Consider the following 17887-nt stretch of genomic DNA (forward strand, 5'->3'; position numbering starts at 1 on the left):
AGTCATGTGCTCCGGCTTTATGCTGTCCCTATTTGTTTTGCTTTTTAACTCTCACGGAGAGGATACAGAGTGAATAATTCTGGGGGATGAACAGCTCCCTCTGGGGCTTCCCAATGTCTCAGACCAAAAAGGCCAAACAATAATGTGAATATTTCAGGGTGGGGCTTCACTCTAGAAGGCTCTAAGAAAGGAAGTCTCTGGGTGCCTGGCTGGCTCGACCAGGAGAGTGTGAGACTCTTGATCTTGGGATCGTGTGTCTGTGCCCCACAGTGGGTGTAGAGATTACTCCCTAGGAGAAAGTCTCCTAGGAGAATGTCTATTGAGTTTTTCTGTATTTCCAGGTAAGATCCAGATTCAATGCATGACTTTAAAGTTTGGGGACCAAATAGGTGCTCTCCAGGCCTGCTTTCTTTTCTTTTTTTAAAAAAAAATTGTTTATTTATTTTCAAGTAATCTCTACACCCAACGGGGGTCCGAGCTCACAACCCTGAGATCCAAAAGTCACACATTCTTCCAACTGAGCCAGCCAGGTGCCCCCAAGCCTGATTTCTTTCTTTCTTTCTTTCTTTCTTTAAAAAAAGATTATTTATTTATTTGACACAGAGAGAGAGAGAGATATCACAAGTAGGCAGAGAAGCAGGCAGAGAGAGGGGGAAGGAGGCTCCCTGCTGAGCAGAGAGCCAGATACGGGGCTCGATCCCAGGACCTCGGGATCATGACCTGAGCTGAAGGCTGAGGCTTTAACCCACTGAGCTACCCAGGTGCCCCTCTTTCTTACTTTTTAAAAAAATATTTTATTTATTTATTTGAGAGAGAGAGAGTGAAAGAGAGCATGAGAGGGGAGAAGGTCAGAGGGAGAAGCAGACTCCCCAAGGAGCTGGGAGCCTGATGTGGGACTTGATCCCAGCATTCTAGCATCATGACCTGAGCCGAAGGCAGTCACCCAACCAACTGAGCCACCCAGGCACCCTCCCCTCCCCAGGCCTGACTTCTTATAACACACTTTAGATCTAAGAGGGAAACTGGGTGTTAAGAGAACCTGAAGAGTTCCTTCAGGTTCCTCTGACAGGGCAACACAGAACTGTCTAATTTTTAATTTTCAAGATGCTGTATGACAGCATCATAACGGGTTGTTGATGACAATGACGGATAAAGGAGTGCAGCAAAATGAGACAGTAATGAATAAAAACTGTATTCTATAATATGAAAATAATAAAAGTAGGAATTGTGGAGGGCATAAAGGAGAAATAAGTGACTTAAATATTGAACTGCTGGCAGAATACAGGTTTAGATCAAGATGGGAAGAGCATCATTACATACAAACAGCGAAAGGAAGCTACAATGAACGTCAAATATGAGAGGCACTTCCTGTCAGAGAATAGTGGCAAACGCTCAGCCCATGAGAGGTTAGTGTCGTGCAGCCAGCAAAGGCCCATGGGAACGGCCTAATGTCTGACATGGAGCCTTGCTAATGCTCAGTGTTGGTTTTGTTTTTTTTTTTAAAGATTTTATTTATTTATTTGACAGAGATCACAAGTAGGCAGAGAGGCAGGCAGAGAGAGAGAGAGAGGAGGAAGCAGGCTCCCCGCTGAGCAGACAGCCCAATGCGGGGCTCAATCCCAGGACCCTGGGATCATGACCTGAGCCAAAGGCAGAGGCTTTAACCCACTGAGCCACCCAGGCGCCCCCTCAGGGTTGGTTTTAACCTTCAAACACATCTTCTTGGTATGTGGGCATTTCAATTTGCAGGAACAATCAGCAAAAATAAATATGGACCTGAAGTCATTACCACTTCATTAAGATCCCTCTAAGAATTAAACAACTCTCCAAGTCCAAGTTCTTAACATTTTTTTTTTTTTTTTTTTTGCCTCAAGACATGTGAGAGCTACAACATGTAGGCATGGCTTCCTCACTCTGGCACTGGTTCTCAGCCGTCATGCCATGCTCTGGTCAGAGCTCCGCTTAAGAACCATAGCTCTGGAAGAACATCTGATAGCCAGTACCAGGAATCAGGTTTGAAAACTCATCTTTTTGCACCGTTTATGTGCTTCTGTGAAGAAAGTCAGGAATGTGGGATACCTTGTCACCATGGCCCAGGTTCTCTGATTTAGCCTCATACAAAGTTTTCCAGTTGGTATTGCTCCCTCCTGTTCCTCCACTCTTTAGATCAGAGATAGAAACACCATCCAAGGCTTGTCCTTCTGAGTCGAACCTGAAAAATAAACAAAGAAATGACAGGCACTTTATATATTTTTTGAACATGCCACTTGTTTCTGAATGCCAGATATAGGCTATCCATACTCCCAACCCCCTACTTGTCCAACTTTCATGGGTCCTGGTCACATGGGCTGAAATTAGTATCTTCCTACTTGTATCTTAAGTGAACTGCAGGAAGGGAATGACCGCTTTTTATCTCAATTGCTTTGATGCCCCCCAGTGGTCAAGAAAGACAGTACCAAAATACAACAACCTTTTCTTAAATTAGCATCTGGTACATAGTTCTTTAGGTTACTGATGCTCATTCTCAGCCAATAGCTGCATTTTTATCATTACTGACATATATCAGCATAGAAAGTGACAGTCCCGTATTATAACATGGTGGCATGTCCCCATAGTAAAAGATCTTATAAGCCTGGGGCATGTGGGTGGCTCAGTTGGTTAAGTGACTTCTAAGCGCCTGACTTCAGTCATAACCTCAGGGTCCTGGGACTGAGCTCTGCCTTGGAATCCACACTCAGTGGGGAGTCTGCTTATCACTCTCCCTCTGCCCCTTTCCCCAGCTTGTGCTCTGTCTCAAATAAATTAAATCTTTTTTTTTTTTTTTTAAGATTTTATGTATTTATTTGACAGAAAGAGAGAGAGAGAGATCACAGGCAGGCAGAGAGAGAGGGGGAAACAGGCTCCCTGCAGAGCAGAGAGCCCGATGAGGGGCTCAATCCCAGGACTCTGAGATCACGACCTGAGCCGAAGGCAGAGGCTTAACCCACTGAGCTACCTGGCACCCCTCAAATAAATAAAATCTTAAAAAAAAAAGATCTTAAAAGCCTGATACAGAGTTTAAAGGATTCTATAACCCAAAGTAATTTAACAGAAGACATCTATTTTCTTGTAGATTCATCTTCTTAGTGAGATTTTACCTATGCCAATATCAAGATTGACATTAATTTATGCCACGTTATTAATAAAAACGATTCTACTTCTTGATCATGTAACAGCTGATATGAAGGAAAGTGGCTCAGAAACATACTTGTGACAGGGAAGAGTCAGTCTGAGATTAAAAACATGCGAATGTCATCTAAAAGGAGGCTGACTTGGGTGCACCTGGGTGGCTCAGCGGGTTAGGCCGCTGCCTTCGGCTCGGGTCATGATCTCAGGGTCCTGGGATCGAGCCCCGCATCGGGCTCTCTGCTCAGTGGGGAGCCTGCTTCTTCCTCTCTCTCTGCCTGCCTCTCTGCCTACTTGTGATCTCTCTCTGTCAAATGAATAAATAAAATCTTTAAAAAAAAAATAAAAAATAAAAGGAGGCTGACTAAAAGCTAACCACATACAGAACAGGCTTTTTACAAAGAGACCATCTAACAGAGTGGTTGCTGCCCTAAGCCACAGACAATTGCCTTCACATTCTGTCAGGTAAGCAGCTAAATCTGTCACAGAAGCACAGCAAAGTCCATAAATCTGTTTCACCACTACTAGCTACACCAGTTTACAGTTTCAGAAACTCCAAGGAGGAATTTGCCACTGAAGATAGCTCATCAGGAATCAACAGAGCAAGGACAGAGGCAGCCCTTCTTACAATAAAAAAATCCCACATTTTTATAACCAAGATCTAACATCTCCAATCCTTGCTTAGGTGGGGTGTGTGCACTGAACTTCTCTTTGATCAGTGCCAGTTGTTTTATTCTGGAGACAGCCGTGTCTTTTGATGTTGACCATGATCACTGTTATTGACAAGTAAAATACGAAGACCTTAATATGGGCATACAATTAACCTAGGGTCGAGCTCTAGGGTCCGAAAGAAAATCAAGCAAAGAGGACAAACCAAAGCTGTGGTTACTTCTGGTCCGATTACAAACAGGCCCTGCCTTCTACCATCCTGCCAGCTCCTGGGATAGTTACATACGGATACATGTGGATACTCAGGAGGCTGGCTTGAGTGACACGAACGCTCTAGTAGCTGTTTCACGAAATTATTCAAATTTTAGTGCTGCTAGTGGTTCACGTTACACTCAGAATAAAAGTGAGAAGTCTGTCACAGGAGCTAATTCTTTAAGTACTAAAACCCTAGGGCAGAGGTGGAAATGGACACACACCCCTCCGGGACTACAGCTACACAAATTATTAAAGCTCAAGCTAGCTGCAGTGTTTTCCCTGACCACATCAATTCTTGCATGCTGTGTTTCAGTTTGAAGTGCTCCTTAAAGGCAGGGTTTTAACACCCTACAAAGCTAGATATAGTGAGGAGATTTTAATAGGCTCTCCTCATCCCCTGAGTGCTTGGGGAATAACAATATAATGCCAACAAAGGCCCATTGTTCCCACCGCACTTTATCAGAGCCCAGTGAACATACACCGGGAGATGTGATCAGCACCAACAACTGGACAGAACAAGGAAGCACATTCCTCCCCCAGCCCACAGAAGCCTGCAGCTTTAAACCTAGGAAACAAAGTGGCCTCCCGCCCACGGTCCTTCAGCACACAGCCGTGAGAGCCTGGCCTCCCCCTACTTCGGCAGGATCGAGGTCAGCAGCAGCACTTCCCTTCGGCTGGCCTCCTCCGGAATCTCTGGGTTTGTCATGGGATTACAGTTTTGTCAGTTTAAGGGCTTTAAGGCCATCCTCTCAGAAGGCATAACGCTTCCAAGAAATATAGGAACTGCTCCATTCAGTAACAAAGCCCTCTGCTCTATAGACGGCTCACATACTGATCATAAGGGCCCAAAGAGCCAGCTCTTCTGACTCAGAGGCTGGGCTCAAATAACTCCTTTGTGTAGCCCCATAAAACCTACCATCCACGAAGCTTATAGGCCTCTGGGATGTCAGGATTCACAATGACCGTGCTTGAAGACAGTACAGAGAGGCTCCGTCCACCAAAATCAGAAACTCTAGCTCCTTTGATAGCCATCACGGGTTGTCTAGAACCATCGAATCTATCAGCCTGAGTAATGACAAAAACACCAAACAAATACAGTGAATAGGTGTCACTAGCAGGAAGAACACGCGGAACGTTTTTATAGAAAAGAAGGAAAACAGTCAATATCAGAGTAAATGCCGTGAGTGGTACATGGAATCTATCCAAGATAACCTCGCACACAAGAATCTGTTCAAAGATACAGCAAAACTAATCTAGAGTCAGAGAAAACATCATTTCACTGTGTAAAACTGAGATCACAGCCATAAAGGGTTTCAGATACTGCCTGGCCAGCTCGATCCTTCTTTAGGAAGGCCTACACGGTGAAAGCCCCACAGCTCTAAGGCAAGACAGCTGCCTGACTCTCTCGGTCTCTGCCCTCTGCACCTGCTCTGACTGCTAAAGGCTAATACTTACATCCTCTCCCCACAGAGTAGCAGTCACCACTTTCCCTGACATGTCCATCAAGTAGATATTTCTCTTGGAAACTTCTCTGTTGTTAGACTTCACTGTGATTTTGGTGGCATCTTCGTAGCTCTTGCAGATCCCAATTATGTCTAAAATATAGGCACAATATGTCGGCAAAATAGGGTCAAGGCCCCCATTACAGCCTGATCAAAGGTTGAATGGCAAGCCCTTAAGTCTTACACTTCCTTTATAGGCTGCAAACAAAACTAGTCATCACAACGCTCTCTGCTCTCATACACAGACTTACCTATAAGTGAGTCCTTAGGCTTGTTCTCCAGGTCTCCAATCCCTGTGAAATCAAACTGAACTGTAGGTAAATGATGACCATCTTCACAGGGCGTGACGGAAGTCTCATTGTTGAAGGTCATCTCGTAGTCATTTTTAACCGCTGTGAACTGTTTGTTAGCAATCTTCAGGATGCCTTTAGAGATATAATAGACCTATACAAGAGGCAAGCCGTGGAACGTGGGTAGATTAAACAAACAACTTCTTACCACCACGCAGTTCGCCAGTGGACAAGAGTCCCCCCACTCCTGCCGGTACCACCCAACAGTTTCAGTTCTCAGGGTAATACCGCCCTACCTTGTTCATGTCGATAAGGGGAAAGAACTTGTCCACTTGCTCATTGAAAGCAGTAGCTCTGATTTCACCCTACAGAAGCATGCAAAAGCAGGTCAGAACTGTGTTTACTAAGTTTTATCCCTGAAAAAGAGGACACTTTAGTGTCAAAATGACATCTTTAAGGCAGTCAACACAAGCACAAATGGGATGTGTGAGAGAGCTACAGACACTCCAGAAGCACACACATTTTTTTTTTAAAGAGATTTTATTTATTTACTTGACAGAGAGAGATACAGTGAGAGAGGGGACACAAGCAGGGGGAGTGGGAGAGGGAGAAGCAGGCTCCCCGCTGAACAGGGAGCCCCATATGGGACTTGATCCAAGGACCCTGGGATCATGACCTGAGCTGAAGGCAGACGCTTAACAACTGAGCCACCCAGGCACCCCCCAGAAACACACATTTTACAGTCACATATTCAAGTTATTCACCACAGTGGAACAACCTGGGTTTAACCTACTGTGGAGCTTTATTTACTTTTTTTTTTTTTTTTAAAGATTTTATTTACTTATTTGACAAACAGAGATCACAAGTAGGCAGAGAGGCAGGCAGGGAGAGAGAGGAGGAAGCAGACTCCCTGCTGAGCAGAGAGCCCGATGTGGGGCTCGATCCCAGGACCTGAGATCATGACCTGAGCCAAAGGCAGAGGCTTTAACCCACTGAGCCACCTAGGCGCCTCTACTGTGGAGTTTTATTAACCTCAAGTTAGACACTTTAAAAAAGGCAAAACAAACAAAAAAAACAAAAGAAACCTAGTGATTTTAATATTCTGACAACAAAAATAAAAATAAATTCTGAATACTGAGTGACACGAATGAATCCCACAAGGAAGTGTGATGAGCCAAATGATTCACCAGCTGCCCTCACGTTCCTACCAAGCAAGGAATTACATCATATTTGGGAGTCATTGCCAAAATGTTATAATACATCATGTTTTCAAGTTGCCTGAGATTTGATTTTCACTTTTACTTTTCCATCAGTCAAAATACCACAGATGGGGGCACCTGGCTGGCTCAGTCACGGGAGCATGAGACTCTTGATCTCAAGGTTGTAAGTTCAAGCCCCACGCTGGGTGTAGAGATTACTTAAAACTAAGACAAACAGGGACGCCTGGGTGACTCAGTGTTAAGCCTCTGCCTTTGGCTCAGGTCATGATCTCAGGGTCCTGGAATCGAGCCCCACATTGGGCTCTCTGCTCAGTGGGAGCCTGCTTCCCCTCCTCTCTCTCTGCCTGCCTCTCTGCCTACTTGTGATCTCTGTCAAAACAAAACAAAACAAAACTAAGACAAACTACAGATGGATAAGAAACTTAAAGAAAGGGCTGAAATTTAAGCCAATTGACAGATTAGACTGATAATCTGATAAAAAATTGGGTTCTGATCATTGATTTTGCCATGCTCTAGGGGTGCCTGGGTGGCTCAGTCAGTTGAGCATCTAACTCTTTTTTTTTTTTTTTAAGATTATTTATTTATTTATTTGACAGAGATCACAAGTAGGCAGAGAGGCAGGCAGGGAGAGAGAGGAGGAAGCAGGCTCCCTGCTGAGCAGAGAGCCCGATGTGGGGCTCGATCCCAGGACCCTGAGATCATGACCTGAGCCAAAGGCAGAGGCTTTAACCCACTGAGCCACCCAGGCGCCCCAAGCATCTAACTCTTGGTTTTGACTCAGATTATGATCTCAGTGTCATGATCTCAGGGCTGTGAGAGTGAGCCCTGGGTCACACACTGCACTCAGTAGGGAGTCTGCTTGAGATTCTCTCCATCTCCTTCTGCCCCTCCCCTACCTCATGTGCGCCTTCTCTTAAATAAACAAACAAATCTTAAAAAAAAAAAAAAAAAAAGTCGAGAGTCGCATGTTCTACTTATTGGGCTAGCCAGGTGCCCAGTGTGACTGTTGATCTCAGGGTCGTGAGTCCAAGCCCCATGCTGGGTACAGAGCCTACTTAAAAAGAATAAATAAATTAAAATAAAAAATTTAAAAATAAAAATAAAATAAAATAATAGGATTTTATTTAAGACCTTTAATCCTTTGGGGCACCTGGCAAGCTCAGATGGTTAAATGTCTGACTCTTGATTTAGGCTCAGGTCATGATCTCAGGGATGAGAGACTGAGTCCTGTGTCTGGCTCTAAGCTGGGCATGGAGCCTGCTTAAGATTCTCTCTCCTCCCCCCTGCACACAACCCCCTCTGGAAAAAAAAAAAAAAAAAGACCTTTAACCCTTTGCCCCCAGAGAGCACCAGAAGACTATAAAAGAGGACAAACAATAGTAACAATCCTGCTTATTTTTGGTCTACTGCTGTTTTTCATCACATAGGCTTGCACAGAGATGAGCCCCATTTCTCAAACTACTCCTATTTCCCCACTTGACAAATACTCACACTTTCATCAAGTAGTTCTATGGAGAAAAGCTTCCCTTCCCCTCGGGAATTGCTCCAGGTACGGATCTGACTTTTGTTGGTAACTCGAGCACAGATAGTCCACCTAAAAACCAAATAGATTATATCAGTGCTCCGAGTTTTACCTGGGAAAGATCTAAAAGGTTCCCTATCGTCTTCCTGTAGCCTCTCTCATCTTCTGCATATTCCGTTTTTCAAAGTAAGCTGTATTTTAACCCAGCTAATTAAAACCCCAAGATGACACACAGGTTTGACGGTTTGTAGAATAAGCAAGTAGGAAAACATACAAGATGATTTAACACTAACTCATTCCCCTGTCAAATTAGTAAATTTATAAACCCTCTCCCTTTTCCAAAAAGCATCACCAAGGCAACGGTATCCCCTTAATGAAAGGTTCTAAGCTAGAAGATGCAGTAATACCAGCAATTACATTCTGCCACTATTTTCAATTATGGGAACTGATAAAACTGGTGTCAAGCTTCTGTCTCCATTCTAACCCAGCCTGAATATAAATACAAATTTATGGAACATGGTGTTGGTAAGCTACCAAAAGAAAACGACACGCTAAAGCAGTATGACCTCAGACAGAGGCCACCAAAACAAAGGAGGTACAAGACCCAATACATAGTCCAGGGGCCCGTACTGAACGCAAGTGCTGGGCACATTGGTTACCTTGGCCATTTTCCCTGCACTGCAAAAAATTCGAAGGTTAGATAAAAACATATCTGAAAGAATTCTAAAAAGAGAACTCATGAATTTTCAATGGCTAAAATTAACTTTTAATGGAAAATATCTGTTCAGGGTATATTAATGTAGCTACACAAACAGTACAGATTCTCTTAGTCAACTAAATCGTAGTAACAATTTTTAGACTAAAAGTCACTTATTTATAGCATGAGAAGATGAAACGCCTTCTAAATTACAACAAATATTTGGGGCGCCTGGGTGGCTCAGTGGGTTAAAGCCTCTGCCTTCGGCTTGGGTCATGATCCCAGGGTCCTGGGATCGAGCCCCGCATCAGGCTCTCTGCTCCGCGGAGGGCCTGCTTCCTCCTCTCTCTCTGCCTGCCTCCCTGCCTACTTGTGATCTCTCTCTCTGTCAAATGAATAAAAAAAAAAAAAATAAAAAATCTTTAAAAAAAAAATAAATAAATTAACAAATATTTATTTTTACTCATAAGACGATAAATGGGTTCTTTAAGCCTTAAATATTTTTCAATTCAAATTCTTTCAAAACAAATGAAACTCCATAGGCTATAGCAGATTGCTTTTCTTGCCATTCTTTTTTTTTTTTTTTTTTAAAGATTTTTATTTATTTATTTGACAGACAGAGATCACAAGGAGGCAGAGAGTCAGGCAGAGAGAGAGAGAGGGAAGCAGGCTCCCTGCTGAGCAGAGAACCCGATGCGGGACTCGATCCCAGGACCCCGAGATCATGACCCGAGCTGAAGGCAGCGGCTCAACCCACTGAGCCACCCAGGCGCCCCTCTTGCCATTCTTTTACAGTAAGAGAGTTAGAGGTTGCCACAATTTGTACCCTCCTCCCCCTGTGGAAGAAAAAAAAAGATGAAACTTACTTTATGTGTGGTAACCCTGAAGTTCACGCATAAATAACTCAAGAGCCCGTAATAACCTCTAACATCATATTGTAGGTACATTCTGAACTTACTCCATGGACTAACTCACTTGGATTGGTAAGGGGTGAGGCTGGCAATGGGTACCACTTTGACCTGTGTTCCTCCAGAACTATTCCCGAGGCTGGTATCTCCAGCTTTTCCAAATGTCTTTGAGGCCCCATAAGTCTTAGATGCAGTGGAACCTTTAAAAACAAACACAAAGGAGGACCATCATTATTCTATGTAAATTTTATATACATTTTGTATTAACTCTCAATGACTGAGGTGTCGCTGGTGAAATCACACAAAATAAGAGGTAAAGTTTTACCTTTTAAGTTTTACCTTTTAAGTAATCGAGAGATATGGAGATCAAATAGAGACCAGAATAGGAAGCTAGAAAAGTGACTGAGAATTGAAGGCTGGGAACACAGAAGTTTACTACTATGTATTTGCTGACTGAAGCTCTGACTGAGGTCAAGGTAATAATTGTGCTGAGTCCAGACACTGCTCTTTTGGAGACCCATCCTACCCACCCCCTCACCCCCCACAAAGATTCTATTTATTTATTTATTTGACACAGAGAGAAAGAGAGAGAGAGAGAGAGAGAGAGCGAGCTCACACAAGCAGGGGGAGCTACATCCCAGGACCCCAGGATCATGATCCAAGCGGAAGGCAGACATCCAACCAACTGAGCCACCCAGATGCCCTGGAGGCTAATCCTTCTTAAACTGTCCTTTGTATCAATGGGCAAGATAATGGGTCAGAGAAAGAAAATCAACCAACCCTCTTGACTGGTAAAACTGAGAGCAGGTCACTAGTTGCCTAAGGAAAAAAAACAAAAACAAAAACAAAAGGAAAGGCTAGGAGGTAAGCGACATAGTGAATAAATCATCCGAGGTGAAGGATACCTATCACAAATATTTTACCTCAAAACATCTTCAGAGAACTCTGTGTTCAACTGGTCTAAAGGGCTGAAGAGTCTAGAATGAAATCTATGGGACTGGGTTTAGTTGGGAGCAAAGGGCAAGAATCAGTTCTTGGTTCAAGACAGCTAGGCAGCTGGGCACCAGGATCCCTTCTGCTTCTTTATCCAAGCCTGAGCAGCTCCCACATACTTGGAAAGAGCAGGTAACTAAAGCCTATAAACACACGCGTTCCTTTATATGCACAGTTCCTATAAAGTTTCAACCTCTAAATGCAGAAAATGCAATTTAGTCCAATTACTTCATATCTTCTCTACCAAAGCATTTCTTTAGGATGGAATTTGGCTGGAAATGTAAATCTACCATTATTCAGCATTTCTTTATTGAGTTTCCGCAGCCTGTAAGACACTATTCTAGGTATTTGTAGCACTTAGTAAAAACTATACATAGACTGTCCTGGATCTTAACATTTTCTATTCTAACTGGGGAGTCAAGAGAGAACTATACGCACAACAGTAATAACTGCCTCAAGATTATGCAAGGCAGCCCATGAACTTCGAAGAATATATGCATGTGTATACATACCTAATACTCTAAGATATAATTATATAACACACACACACATGCTTCCCCTCAACACACAGCCAGTCTTTTCTTCTTTTGCCACCCAGTTGATGTGTGTTTGGACAACATTAACGGATTAAAAAAAAAAATGTTAACATAACCCAAAGATCGACAATTGGGAAAATAAATCTGTGGGAGAAGGGAGAATAACAACATACTATTCGTAGTTCAGCCTAAGGAAGTGACTATTAGATTATTTACCATCTTAGATACTAAATCTATTCTAAGACCTCCTTCAACAGTACAAATTTGGGAGTTGTGTATAAACAGATCCACTTATGGGGCACCGGGGTGGCTCAGTCAGTTAAACGTCTGCCTTTGGCTCAGGTCACGATCTCAGAGTCCTGGGATGGAGTCCCACATCAGGTTCCCTGCTCAGTGGGGAGCCTGCTTCTCCCTCTGCCTCTGCCTGCTGCTCCCCCTGCTTGTGCACTCTCTGTCACATAAATAAATTTAAAAAAATCTTAAAAAAAAAATAGATCCACTTGTAAAGGGAGAGAGATAGGAGATAGATTGACAGATACTGCAAGGTAGTTAAAAATATCAAAGACCAATGGGGAAAAAGTCCCATGTCCCGAAAGTTTCACAGTAACATTAGTTATGTCTTAACTTTGCTTTTCTTAAAATCTCAGCATTGAAAATTAGCAACTAATGGTTGAGGGGAGTTGAGGAGGTGATGTATAAGAAGCTGTGACAGAAAAGAGAACCTCTAAAAATAAATCCAACCTCTAAAAATAAATTCAACCCAAATCATCATTTTCAATAGCAGCTCCTAAAGCAAAGGCCAGAAAGTAAACAAAATGATGCCATTATAGCCTCTCAGGACCTACTGCAGAGAGTTAAAGGGAAAAACTATTTCTCATCCAGGAGTCTGGGAAGCAGAACCTATGACCAATATAAATGATACCATCTTCACGTTAAGATAAATATCCATGAGAACCCCACGTGGGAAACTTGGAGACAAGTGGATTCCAAATAGTTAAAAGGCGAGAATTTAAAAGGTATGTAAATCCGAAAAGTCAAGAGAGTGTAAAAGGTAAGATATGAGCAAGTACCAGATCAACTACTATTAACAGAGGACAGTGCATCATCCTGACAAAAAGAAGCACATTAAGTATCAATAAAAGACTATTTTTTAAAAGATTTTATTTATTTATTTGACAGAGAGAGAGAGCACAAGTAGGCAGAGAGGCAGGCAGAGAGAGGGGGGGAAGCAGGCTCCCTGCTGAACAGAGAGCCCGATGCGGGTCTAGATCCCAGGATCCTGAGATCATGACCTGAGCCAAAGGCAGAGGCTTTAACCCACTGAGCCACCCAGGTGCCCCTAAAAGACTATTATTAATCATTTGTTCAATCACACACTTTACAGTAAGAACTGGGCTTCTCCTTTGCAAGAAACAACGATCATGAATGGCATTTTGAAAATTCCCTTTAGTCCCAGGTTACATTTCAAAACATTCAGAATCCTGGTGCATATAATTAGCACATGTCCTCATGTGGCTATTTACCCATTGCTGAGCTCCCATTCTGCTGCTGGGGCTTGCTGGCTGGTGGACTGGCCGCTGAGACAGGGGGAGGAACTACCTGCTGCTGCCCGTGTCCTGAGGATCAGAAGAAAGACAATTTCAGTGCAAATAATGCAGGTTAAAAGATTTAAACTTAAGTAGAAGAAATACTCAGAGAACGTGTAAATTTTTTATTTTGTCAAAGACTTTCATGGGTCAGAATTCATGCTGGGGTATTCAACTGCGTGCTGTCAATCTGCTAGGGGTTCACTTCTGTTTTCATTATATAAAAGGTTGGCTCCATTTACCTTTCACCTGCTTATAATTGATAGCTTTCAGTTTTAATGAGGTTCTCTCCTAAAGCCTTGCCCATTTCTCCTGCATGAACCTGAAGTAAAGTCACTGGGCTGAATCTGTGACATTACCACTATTTCCATAGCAACAAATCGATGTCATCAACAGAACTGTGTTCGCGGCAGGCTCTATCAGAAGAAAAAGCTGGGTGGTAAGAAAAACCTAAAAGCAGTTCAATTGTCTCTGAAGTGCTCCTGCTTCAAAGGAAAAGGAGACATTCAGAAAGGATTCTACCCTTTCCCTCCCAAACAAAGCAACCTTATTTTGCAACTGACAGTTGGTGGAAAATAAGAATTGAAAGAGCCTTAGGTACCGTGAAGTACTAGGGAACTGTCACAGCAGGGAGAGATGAGATGGAGTTCAGAAGCAGGTGTGTCAAGGCAACGGGAAGATTAAAAGGAAAGGAGGGGAAAGGAACATGTCTCTCAAGCAGAAAATAAGAAATGCCATACCACGAGACTATTTATTTATTCCTCAACCCTTTCTACAAATGTTTAGGAGTTGAAGAATGTTAAAATTGCAAAATACACCTAATTAAAAAAAGAACAGGTTTATGGGATTTGATTTTGCCTTTGTGAAGGCACTAAAAGTAGAAGTCAACCTAATCTAGGCGGCTCACCAAGAGTGCCCGCCGCACACGAGCATAGCTCAGAAAGATTTCCTAGAAAGTCTTACGAACAAAAATGGCGAGCCCTGCTGAAAAGGCTCCCTGCCCGCCACCTTGTCTCTGCCTTCTCCAAACACCAGGCTTATTCCTGCTGGTTTTCCCACGGCCCTCACTCAAATGGGCCTATTATACACTGACTTCATTTCCTTCTGCCAATAGTTCTCTTAACTAGTACAACAAAATGAGAGTTAACTATGCCATTAGAGTGAAATAAATTTAGCATAAAATTAAAAAGGTTAAAACAGAATTGCTTATTCTTCAGTTCTTCCTATGGGGAGAAAAATTAAGACCTTAATTTTATTTTCTTTAATCCCCAATTTCACCCAACCCCCCTCCCACCTCCCTTCTGATCATTGGCAATTTGTTCTCGAGTTAAGAGTCTGTTTCTTGGCTTCTCTTTTTCCTTTGTTCATTTGTTTTCTTTCTTAAATTTCATGTATGAATGAAATCATAAGGTATTTGTCTTTCTTGGACTCCTTTATTTCACTTAGCATAATACTCTCTAGTTTCATCCATGTTGTTGCAAATGGCAAGATTTCAATCTTTTTTTATGCTTGAATAATACTACATTGTATATATGTACCACATCTTCTTTATCCATTTATCTATCAAAGGGCACTTGGACTGCTTCCGTAATTTGGCTTCTGTAAATAATGCTGCAATAAACATGAGCTGCATGTATTCTTTTGAATTCAAGTTTTTGTATTTTTGGGGTAAATACTAGTAATGCTATTACTGGATTCTAAGGTTGTTCTATTTTTAACTTTTTGGAGGAACCTCCATACTGTTTTCCACAGTGGTTGTACCAGTTTGCATTCCCACCAAAGGGCAACCTCACCAACACTTGTTGTTTCTTGTGTTGGTTTTTAGCCATTCTGACAGGTGTTAGGTGTGAGGGGAGATCTCACTGTAGTTTTGAACTGCATCTCCCTGCTGATGAGCGATGCTGAGCACCTTTCACTGCATCTGTTGGCCATCTCAAGATCTTTGGCGACAGGTATGTTCATATCTTCTGCCCATTTTCTAACCGGGTTCTTTATTTTTGGGATATTGAATTGTATGTAACAGTTCTTTATATATTTTGGAGGCTAAGCCTTTATCAGATCTGTCATTTGCAAATACCTTCTCTCATTCTGTAGGTTGCCTTTTAGTTTTGTTGACAGTCTCCTCTGTTGTGCAGAAGCTTTTTATTTTGATGTAGTCCCAGTAGCTTATTTTTGCTTTTATTTCCCTTGCCTCAGGAGATGTATCTAGAAAGATGTTGCTATATGACTGATGTCAGAAAAATTACTGTCTCTGCTGTCTCCTAGGATTTTTATGGTTTCAGGTCTCACATTTAGGTTTTTAATCAATTTTGAGTTTATTTTTGTGTATGCTGTAAGAAAGTTGTCCAGTTTCATTCTTTTGCATGGAGCTGCCCAGTTTCCCCAACACCATTTGTTGAAGAGACTGCCTTTTTCCCATTGTATATTCTTTCCTCCTTTGTTAAAGATTAATTGATCTTATAATTGTGGGTTTATTCCTGGGTTTTCTATTTTCTTTCATTGATCTGTGTGTCTATTTTTGTGCCACTCCCATACTGCCTTGATTACTATGATCCGTACTACAACCTGAAGTCTGGAGTTATTGGTACTTCCAGTTTTGTTTTTCTTTTTCAAGATTGCTCTAGTTATACAGGGTCTTTCGTAAATATTCCATACAAATTTTAGGATTATCTGTCCTAGCTCTAAGAAAAATGCTGTTGATATTTTAAAAAATTAATTAATTTATTTGAGAGAAAGCAAGCAAGGATGCACACAAGTAGGAGGGGCAGAGGGAGAAGGAGAGAGAATCTCAAGCAGAGTCCACAGTAAGTGTGGAGCCCGACATGGGGCTCAATCCCAGGACCCTGGGATCAAGACCTGAGCCGAAGGCAGACGCTTAACTGACTGAGCCACCCAGGCGCCCAATATCTTGAAATTTTAAAGTAAACCTTTTTTTTTTTTTTTTTTTTTAAAGTAAACCTTTTCTTAAACCAGTAGGGAAAAGCTGAGTTGCTCAGTAAACAGTAATGGAGCTAAGTAACTGGAAAAAAACCACAAAACTATTCTTAACCTGCTTCATGAAATATATTCAAAAGACCCAAAAGATTTTAACATTTAAAGATGGGGCTATAAAAATACACAAACCCCACTCCACCCTACTTCCATGGTCTTCAACGTATCTGTCCCATCCTCATTACCATGCCTGCTTCATCAAGTGTCTCCCTGAAGAGGGCATGGTCACAGGACAGTGCTGATCTCTTAACATTTAATTTCTTTAAAAACATAACTAACCTTTATGAGGTACCTAGAGTAATCAAATTACAATGACAGAAAATAGAACAGTGGTTACTAGGAACCGGAAGGAGTAGGGAATGGAAAGTTATGGTTTAATAGATGGGGAGAGTTTGAGACAATGACTGAGAAAGTTCTGTACAAGTGCCTGGCTGGCCCTGCCAGTGGAGCACACTACTCTTGATCTCAGGGTTTTGAGTTCAGGTTGCACACTGGGTGTAGAGATTACTTATTAATAAAATCTTCAAACAAAGCTCTGGAGATGGCTGGCGTTGATAGTTATACAACAATATGAATATACTTAATGCCACCAAACTACACACTTAAAAATTATTAAGATGTAAATTCAGTTAAGTATTTTACCACAATTTTCAGTAACATAACTTGACTATTTACCTGTTCTAGGTTGAATATTTTTTGACATTTTAACATGAGTTAAAATGAATGTATTATAATTTTCTTTCTTTTTTTTTTTTTTTTTTTTGGTGTTGGGGATTTTTAATTAAAAAGCAAACAACAGGGGCACCCGGGTGGCTCAGTGGGTTAAAGCCTCTGCCTTCGGCTCAGGTCATGATTCCAGGGTCCTGGGATCAAGCCCCACATCGGGCTCTCTGCTCAGTGGGGATCCTGCTTCCCCCTCTTCCTCTGCTTGCCTCTCTGCCTACTTGTGATCTCTCTCTCTCTCTCTCTCTGTCAAATAAATAAATAAAATCTTAAAAAAAAAAAAAAAAGATTCTCTTTCCGTCACCCCCTGCCCCTCCCCCCAAAATAATAATATCTTAAAAAACCCAGAGTATCAATCAGGCTTTTAGTTTGTGTTTAAAAAGCCATCGTTTAAAGGTAATCATCAGGAGGTGCGTGGGTGGGGAGCCTGCCTCTCTCTCTTTCGCCCTCCCCCACTCCTTCCCCTATTTGTGCTCTTTAAAATAAAATAAAATCTTTGAAAATTTTGGAATATTTTGATTAGGGACAAGTGCAATAAACCGCTAACTAGTTAAAGCAAAATCTCATCTGTAGTGTGGCGAAGAACTGAAGCCCAAATCCCTGTTCCATTACAGCTCTCTGGTGAGGACAAGGGACTTCAGTTGAAAGTTTATTCCTGTGTTGTTTATTTACCAGGAAAAAAAAAAAATAGAAAAGAAAAGAAAACAACAAAAAAAGTTGGGGCAAGAGTGATGACAAGCTTTACACAAAAGCAGTACAACGGTAACTCCCTTTGCTTAAAAAGTGTAATAAATGTCTTATACGTCTGTTCACAGGTACTAACTCTGAGC

General features: G+C 42.0%; 1 protein-coding gene across 1 annotated transcript in view; it reads right to left on the reverse strand.

Annotated features, from left to right (window-relative positions):
* LOC111151679 (replication protein A1) overlaps positions 1 to 17887 on the reverse strand; it is a 76515-nt gene that overhangs the window by 11295 nt on the left and 47333 nt on the right. The window contains exons 6-13 of the mRNA XM_022509814.1: positions 13281 to 13373; positions 10296 to 10428; positions 8593 to 8695; positions 6178 to 6246; positions 5843 to 6035; positions 5545 to 5684; positions 5006 to 5154; positions 2080 to 2212 (exon numbers count right to left, since the gene is read on the reverse strand). Of these exons, the coding sequence (XP_022365522.1) occupies positions 2080 to 2212; positions 5006 to 5154; positions 5545 to 5684; positions 5843 to 6035; positions 6178 to 6246; positions 8593 to 8695; positions 10296 to 10428; positions 13281 to 13373 (1013 nt within the window). The remainder of the gene's footprint in view (positions 1 to 2079; positions 2213 to 5005; positions 5155 to 5544; positions 5685 to 5842; positions 6036 to 6177; positions 6247 to 8592; positions 8696 to 10295; positions 10429 to 13280; positions 13374 to 17887) is intronic.

Source organism: Enhydra lutris, unplaced genomic scaffold (assembly GCF_002288905.1).
Source record: "Enhydra lutris kenyoni isolate GAN:26980312 unplaced genomic scaffold, ASM228890v2 scaffoldscaffold26, whole genome shotgun sequence".
Taxonomy (NCBI): domain Eukaryota; kingdom Metazoa; phylum Chordata; class Mammalia; order Carnivora; family Mustelidae; genus Enhydra; species Enhydra lutris.